We start from the raw sequence: 9,334 nt of genomic DNA on the forward strand, positions 1-9,334 counted from the left end.
TACCGTTAGCATACCGTTAGCTGCTACTGTTAGCATACCAGCAGTTAGCGGTTAGCAACAATTAAAGCTATCACAGAGCTACGAGGCTAACTCAACTGTGATTGGAGCACAGAGCAGAAAGGGGCGGGGCTTATGAAGGGTCCCCTTTAATCAGCACTGATCAATACTGATCAATACAGAGCGTGAGGGTTGAGTAAAGGTCAAAGGTCGTGAGCAGACGTACCTATGTGCAGAGCGATGGACAGACCGATGGCTGACCACAGCGAGTAACGACCTCCGACCCACTGAGGATGAGCAAACATGACATCACACGTCACTCCACCAATCACAGCACACGCAACTACAAGCCCCGCCCACTACTGCACCTGGTTCAGGTCACCTGAGTTACTATTGATGTCATAATGTAAAAGGTCTGTACGTTAATTATTATTATACAGTTAGTAACAAACAAACAAACAAACAAACAAACAAACTCACATCCCAGAACTCAAACATGTTCGCTGTGTCGATGCCAAAGTCCTTCACTTTAACCTGGAGGGAGGGAGGGAGAGAGAGACACAGAGAGAGAGAGAGACACAGAGAGAGAGAGAGCTCAGGTAAACTTTACAACCAATCAGCCGTCAGACTCCAGATTGTTCATGCTTTTATTTTGACGTATCTCTCCATACAGGTTGATACAGTCGCCATGGAGACGAGTCCTCCTCCACTCATCTGGAACCACAGAAGAAGAAATCAGCAGGAAACACCCCGAATTCAACCACTCAGGTTGTGTCCTCTCAATCAGGAAGTACAGTTTGCTTATGTGCTTACCTCAGTGTGACACGCAGCCGACCTTCGCTCTGCGTTTGGACCCAACGTCAGCGCCTGCAGTAAAACACACGTTCTGATTGGTTGGGTTACATGAGGGGGCTTTTATTCTGAAACTCTTTGGGTTACAGTGAAAACAGGAAGCTGTTCAGATCAACGTCTGAAATCATTCACACAGATCCAGAACCACTCAGGACCAGACTTTACCTGCTGGACTGATCCTGATCCTGGACTTCTGTGCTGGTTCCTTTGGACCAGGATCTGGACCATCGTTGTGCTCGGCCGTCCTCACTTCCAATGATGTGATCTCTTCAAACTCAGACTCCTCGTTCCTTCCGTTCCCGATCTCTGGGTCAGGACCAAAGTCCAGGCTCTGGGTCTCATCTATCCCTGGTTCTGGTCTCGTTTCAGCTATTGGATCAGTAGGAATCTGGGTTCCAGTCTCTGGTGGTTCTGCAGGCTTCTCTGATTGGCTGGACTGAGATGAGTCAGGCTCATCCACAGCCAGGGACGTCCGTATGACCACAGGATGATCTGACGAGGACAACACAGTCAAACACAGACTCACAAAGACAGTCCACCACAGTCCACCACAGTCCTACCATGGCTGCCCCTCTCAGCTCGAGGTCTGGTCTTCTTCAGGTTGTGGCCCTTCCTGATCTCAGCCAGCAGGTTGTCGATGATGCAGCCTTCGTCCTGTTTAGACACGTCCCTCCTGACTGGAGGACAGAGACGTCTTCAACATTCACGTTTATTATGATTATATTATTGTTGTTTTTGCTGTTGTTATTGTTATCAGTGTTATTATAGTTATTATTGTTGTTGTTAGTGTTGTTATTGTTATTATTGTTATTATTGTTGTTATTATTGTTGTTATTATTGTTATTGTTATTATTGTTGTTATTATTGTTATTGTTATTAGTGTTGTTATTGTTGTTGTTATTGTTGTTCAGTTAGATATTTTGTTGTAAAATATTAGGTGGACGTTGCAGACTGAATTTGAGGTGGATGACTCACTGATCTTGGTGTCTCCTTTGAGTTTCCTCTCCTCCTCCTGCTGCTTCCTCCTCTTCTCCTGCTGCCTGCGACTCTCGTTCTCCTGATCATCAATTACGTATCAATAACAACGATAACATCATCAATAACGTATCAATAACACCGATAACATCATCAATAACGTATCAATAACGTTACCAATAACACCGATAACATCATCAATAATGTATCAATAACATTACCAATAACATCGTCAATAACGTATCAATAACACCGATAACATAATCAATAACATCGTCAATAACGTATCAATAACACCGATAACATAATCAATAACATATCAATAACGTTACCAATAACACCGATAACATAATCAATAACACCAATAACATCATCAATAACATATCAATAACGTTACCAATAACACAGATAACATCATCAATAACACCAATAACATCATCAATAACATATCAACAACGTTACCAATAACATCAATAACACCGATAACATCATCAATAACGTATCAATAACATCTTATTATTTTTTTTTGTTTTGCATCTTTCAATAAAAAACAACATTACAATTGGCTGCCTGTGATTGGCTGCTGACTGCGCTGCCCTGTGATTGGCTGCTGACCGCGCTGCCCTGTGATTGGCTGCTGACCTTGATGGCTTTGAGGAAGAGTCCTCTGAAGGTCTTGATGGTGCTGAAGAGTTGGTCGATGCTGAAGCTGCTGCTGTCCTCACACAGGTAGGTGGACAGGTGCGTCCTCTGGTCCTCCAGCGAGGACAACAGCTGCTGCAGCTGCTCACAGGCCTGCACACTCTCCTGGAAACACCACAGAAGAAGAAGACAGAGCAGGTAAACACACACCTTTATGGTGAAGGTCCAGCAGGGGGCAGCGTGGTGAGTAGTATTGTTTTTGGTGGCCTGTTTTAATTTTAGTTTGAGTCTAGTCTTTGTGTCAAACTGTCATTTTAGTTTTACTTAGTTTTAGTCCCACGTTTATCACTCTTTTTAAGTCTAGTCAAGTTTCAGTCGACTAAAGGTTCTGAGCATTTTGTTTGTATTTTAAGTAATGCGATTTCTATTTAACCAGCTTAATATAGTCCACCAGGTACCCTAGTCAAATAGTATAGACAAGACCAAACTTTTCTTTAAGTCACCCCGATTTCAAAGGTTCAACAACAAGGTTTTATCTTTATCTACTTATATTATTGGTTACCCTTATTACGATCAAGAAATACAACCCCATATTTACTTTTTACTACCAAACAGGTGCAAGCAGTCACACACATAGTTAAAATTAATAAAATCACCAAAGTACTTCAAATGCAGCAATGCCAGGAAAATTGGACACTTACACTTCAAGTTCCTCCACCTTAAAGGAGAAACAAAGTGCTCTGAAATGCCATCGTCCTTTCTTTTGCTGCCAGATTTAACTTTGTCTTCTTGAGTTGCCTCGTCTTAAAGTTGAACGGGGGAACTTCGGCAGATTTTTAGCTAGGCTTGATCACTAGAGGTCAAACCGAGTACTCGTCGAATCAGGAACAAGGACACGACCCAGAATGTTTCTAGCAAACTTGGGGGATCCTTGCAGCTAACTGTCCAGATTCCCCAGTTAGTTATAATACACTTTTGGGGCATCTCCTAAAGAGTCCTTTTGGGCCTCCTCTTTAACAGACCCAAAATGGTAATTAAACAAAGTTCCTAGTTAACTGGTTACCAACATTTAATCAAGCCACATGCCTTTTGTTTCAACTCATACGTTGCTGCAGAAACCGTACAAAACAGTACTGTCGCCTACCTGTTTTTCCACCGCTCGCTTCACCGAAAGCCCAGAATAATCGACCACGGAGATAATGAAGAAAACTGTTTCTGCCCTACAGGGCCCAGAAAGACGGGTTAGGGTTAAAACTGTCAGAATTGTCTTTTCTAGCTTGGAAGGACAATGTCTATTATGTGTTTGATAGTGCTGATGAGGATGGTATAAGCAGAAAGGTAACCATGTTTAGTCACTAGTTTATTATATAATTTGTAGGGTGGGGTGAGCAAAGATGTGAACATTTAGGCATTAAGTATTTACCATATGTATAGTACCGGTGGTCATTTTGGTACTGTGTTTTCATCATTGATCTTTGTTTAGTTAGTGTTAACATGTTAATAAATGCTAATTGTCACAAAGACCCTTACGGTCTACATCAAATTGCATGACAAACTATCCAATAGTTATTGAGGCATTACACTTGACATGTCAACCTCATGGTGGCGCTACAAGAAAGGTCAGGTAATCACAAGGAAATCATTAGGATACATCCTTTGGACACCACAAATACCTGTATAAAATGTCATGGAAATCCATGCAATAGTTGTCGAAACACTTCAATCTTAACCAAAACCAAAAGGAAAGGTGAGGGAATCACTTACATATTTAGGCCGATGAATTTCGTGACAATCCATCTGATAGTGTGTGAGATATTTCTGGCTAAAAACTGCAAGCAAACCAACAGTGTTGGTCAGTCTTCAACTTGTAGTCTTAACACATCTAGAATTTGAGGGACCATGGTCACCTAATTTGACATATTGATGTGTCTGATGTAATAAATTAACAATATTTTTTTTATATTAATAATATTAATATTTTGTTTAGTCTTGAGTGAAGGCTCTATTATGACCCCTAACCTGGGATGTCATTGGGATTATCATTAGTTTTACTCTTCTGGACATGATCCCAGAGTACATGAGGTTAGGGGAAATGTTGCTTGAATGCGTCCTATGATAAATGGTGTCCACACACACATACACCCACTGGAAACTTTGCATACCAATTCCAGTTAAGAGTAGGACTTACGTGCATCCGCAGGGGGTATGACAAGCAATATAAAGGATGACGGTGGTGATTGGAAAATGAGTCAAATCATGTTTTTTTTTTTCATGGAGTTGAGGTTTGGAAACATTCTCAACAACCAGAATCATTTAGTCACTACCAGTAAGGTTTTCTGTACAATGGCACACAGCAGGAATACATTCCTGGAAAGGGGATTGAAGGGTAGTGAAATCGATGGAAAATGAATCAGCCTGGTTTGTGCTTGAAATTTGTCAGTGATTTCAAAGTGTTTAATGACAGAAAAGCATGTTTTGACTTCATAACAGAAGAACCAACCTCCCAGTTTGAGTCACATTTGATCCCTCTGTTTCTTCTGTATGAAAGTCACCTCCCCAGTCCTCAAAATTCCACATAATATTGATCTTCTATTTTCTAATTGTGTCTAGAGCATCTACTTATCTGATAGCTTCACAGTCTAAATAACACAAATGACAGGCAGGTGCTTATTTGGATAAAAGGCTGAAGGTTAGCCTACATAATGATTCTGACCTTATCATGTGCCCCACAGTAAAGCATATAAACTCATCAGTTCAAACAGGGTCACAGGGAACACCTAAACAGAGGTAAAATGAAGAAAAAGGGTCACAGAATGAGGATTTACTAAATACCCTCCCTGATAAAGAGTATATAAGTAAAGAAAAATAGAAATGTAGCCCTCTAGCTATAAAACATGTGAGTTACATGGATGACTTCAGCAGATAATAATTGGAATCCAAGCCCAGTGGCGATAAATTCTTCATTGGGTGACTAAACTAAAAAGGCAAAGAGAAGGTGAAGGAGTGTGTGAGTGTGAAAACGCATTATGTGAGAGAAAAGGAGAGAGAAAGTGAGAGAGAAGGAAAAAAGAAAGACTGAGCCAGAGATATCAAGAGTTCTCCTTTGCGCCTTTGTTTACAGCACCACCTGCTCCTACTACCCTTTGCCGCAGGAGACAGGCGAGCTGATGCAGGCAGTGGCTTAAGAACCACACATGATCACACCACAGCACACACCACAGTGTAGCCCTGCAAGAATCTATGTTTACCACTAACAGAATTTCATTTTTTGCGTGGTACCCAGTTTAGCTATGACTTCACTTGACTGAGAGTTTCATAAATACTGACTTCAATATCCATCTTTATGACTCATGAATGACCTAAAACATACAGCAGTATCAAGAGAAATATTAGAAGCATGAACATGTCCTCCTTTTCCAAACAGTCACATTTCCTTATGCTAGAGCTTTGTGCTTCTGGATGGATATATATCCCATACATTATCATCAAAGAGATAGACCCATCTCCCATAGATCTGCAGTAATACACACATGCTCACTATATTTATGATAGACATAAAGAAATGTCATAAAAAAGAGACAACCTATGGAGAAGTGTATTAGCCATGGACACATGTAATCAGAGGCATCTGATTCAAATTTTCATATTCTGTTTTTGATTCATGCAAGTGCTGCAGCAACTTTAGGGTATTGTTAAAGGAATGATCAGATATTGTTCTTGCTTAGGATGAAGTCCACTGAGGTGCATGGGGTCCTGGGGGTCTATATTCTCTGTGCTTGAGCAAAGCCAGAAAGTTTGTTCTTACATATGAAAAGTGACTAGTTCCATCACTTTTTATACACAGCCGTCCAGCAAAATAGTATAACATAACATAACATAACATAACATAACATAACATATTATCTGGTGACTGTTGCTATGGATGATAAAATGTTTGCCACTGTGAGAACTTTCCAGAATTGTGAAGTCCTTCCTCATATTATGTTTGCTTTGCAGAGTTTTAGGATCTCATGAAGCTTCAAACTCAAACCAGTCTTCCTAGATTGTGTTTCATTGTCTAACTGGTAGCTGATGCAACACGCCCCCAGAAATGCATTTCCCAGTTCATGATTTTCATAATACATAGCACATAATTTAAGTTTCACTCAAGTCAAACCATCTACAGTACAACTTACTCATTTATCACTTATTTCATAAACATACTGCAATGCCCTATGACAAAACTTTTTCATTTTGAGTAACCCAACAGTAGATCGGACCACAGACCCCAAATTTGTTTTTTGTCTTAAGGTCTCTCCTATGAGTAAATCTTTATTTTTAGGTTTGAAAATAAAAATGTCTTTATTGTCAATCAGTGATGAAACTTCAATCAATCAAAACGGCCACCCAATTACTTTTCCTTGCTGTTCCAACTCCTAAAAAACGTGTTAAAAGTTTAAATACTCTATTCCTCCTTTTGTCCTCGGACCCCAGTTTGAAAAACACTGCCCTATATAACCATGGAGAAGTAGAGCACAACCTGCAAGGGAAAAAATAAAAATAACACTAGTACAGCTACAGCATGGTTTCAAATATTTTTGGTTACATAAACTCCCTAAAAAACATTTATGTAACCAAACCATGCAACTTTATGTCCACAAAACAGGTCCAAAACAAAGATTCTGAACACTACTGAGAAGTCAAGGGAAGTCTTGTAGTAACATAGGACAGTTTCCTTAGGCACCTAAAGACTGGCCTCTGGACCACTTGCTGTCCCTCAATCGCGCCCTGCTGTGTTGTGGGGTTGTGTCGGACAGGATGGGGATGAGACAGGATAAGATGAGGAGGACATGCAACCTAAATATGGCTCTTGCAGCCTTGGCCACAGGGAGACAGAGAAGGGGACCACAGACCTCGGCAGCGTACAATTATCCAAAACAAGAGAGTCAAGCCAACCTCCTCTCACTGAGACTCACAACAAGAGCATAACAGAGTAAAGCCAACACAATATTTTACTGTCCTTTACCCCCTGGATCACATACACAGATGTGTGCAAATATGCACACACATATGCACACAGATGTATTCCTATGCACACACACATAAAAAGACACATGTATATATAGACACGATAATCTACTGCATATTTTCAGTGAACTGGTATCATATAAAACATCTACCTCTCTTCATAGTTGGTATTTTATCTAAGCATCTATCAACACAGCTAAATGCACCTCACAAATGTCTTGACATTAAAGCCGGCCTTAGGAAAATAGCCAAATCCTAATACCACCTTGCTTAAACATCTGAGCATGCACTTTCACAGTGTAGCATATGGCACAGATATGAGGGCTCTTCTGCCTTTGGAGTGAATTGCTAGGAGTAAAAATGTGAAAAGCTGTCTAGAGCTGGCAGCCACTGGCATTCCTTAGGACTGGGGGCCTACAGAGGGAGACAATACCTGGACCTGCAGCGCACAAGTGCTCATGGATGCAGCTCTACCTGAGAAGCCCACGAGTGCCATCGCTTAACCCTGAAGTGACATATTGTTTCCATAGAAGCAGTGAATTAGATCAATAGTGTTTCATTCCCTATCAGACCTGGAGGAGATCCAGCTGGATGCATTCAGGCTGGACAAGCTTGAGGACGCTCACCCTTTTGAGGAGGCCCAGTATGGGAGAGAGATCAAAGGCCCGCCAGCATTCTCTGGTGTGTATGCCGACTGGACCCATGAACATGTTACAGATGAGCAGAGGCGCCAGAGAACCATCTGGGGTTATATAATGGTACTGAGTTCAAGGCACAATACTGTGGACATAAAGAATCCAGAAGAAACTAAAATTTTACTTTTTTGTGTGAAGCACCTCCCTTCTGGTCTTTTGTTGGACTTGTTTAATTGATTTGTTGTTGGGGACAATTACTTTAAAATAGGAGTGAGTGCATAGTGGATGATTAATAATGGCAAAATAAGTCAACCAATAATCTTTTATATTAATTTGCTGAAATAATACTGAGAATAATGTATTGTCATGTAAGAAACTTTTCTCCATATGGAATCTATTAGGCTTGAGAATGATTCTACCATCAGACTGCTACGTCTAAAAAATAATAAATAAGAAAAAGCGATAAAGCCCGTTTGAACTTATTACACCAGAAACTGCTTTATGAAATGGAGAAAAAAAAGCATGAAGCGCTAAAGTGGTGTGGATCTAGGGACAGCAATGTCGGTCTGTCAGTCCACAACTTTGGTCCAGAATGAAATATTTCAACAACTACTGTCATATTTTGTACAGACATTCATGGTCCCAGAAGATAAAACTACAGACTACAGAATTCCCTGACATGACGTCAACATGCGGTTTTGAGGGAAAGGTTTTGACAGATAGATTGTCATGAAACTTTATGCAAAGCATGTTGTTCAGTTTAGTTCAAAGATTTGTAGTCACTAATGAAATATTCACTCTTTTTCTCAAATGGTCACATTGCTGTTAAAAAGCATTTCAGTAAGTGACAGCATCGTTCATACCGCCGCAACATTCAGCACTGATTCGGACCGTCTTCAGTTCATTGGTAAGTTCAGTCTGTTGCTAGTCCAAGTGCTACGTTCAGCTCACTACAAAACTAGCCTATACAAGCAGTGCACATGATGTTAATAGCACAGAAGATTACAATTATAACAGAATAATCAGATTATTTCTGTTACTTTTATGGTCCTTGGTAAATTGTGTCATATTTTGTTCAGTTTCCTCACTACAAAAAAATCTAAGCTTTTCTTTTATTCTCATTTAGTTTTATTAATGGTTTCCTTAAAAGACATTCTCTCTCCTAGTGGGTTGAATAATGTACTGTGATCACAGGGCTTGAGGGGAATCAGAATCAGAATCAGAAT

The 9,334-nt window shown here is 40.3% G+C and overlaps 2 protein-coding genes across 2 annotated transcripts in view; both read right to left on the bottom strand.

The window, feature by feature from the left end:
• Positions 1-9,334, bottom strand: part of LOC118330200 — an 80,982-nt gene that overhangs the window by 63,975 nt on the left and 7,673 nt on the right. The window lies entirely within an intron of this gene.
• LOC118330201 (inverted formin-2-like) lies at positions 11-2,631 on the bottom strand (the record flags this gene model as incomplete). Its single annotated transcript, XM_035664668.1, is given in 7 exon segments — positions 11-284; positions 478-711; positions 811-864; positions 1,015-1,341; positions 1,410-1,526; positions 1,825-1,906; positions 2,467-2,631. Coding segments are annotated over 5 exon segments (744 nt in total), but the record flags the coding sequence as incomplete, so codon positions are not given.

Source organism: Morone saxatilis, unplaced genomic scaffold (genome assembly GCF_004916995.1).
Source record: "Morone saxatilis isolate NCDOM2014 unplaced genomic scaffold, NCSU_SB_2.0 Contig2, whole genome shotgun sequence".
Lineage (NCBI taxonomy): Eukaryota > Metazoa > Chordata > Actinopteri > Moronidae > Morone > Morone saxatilis.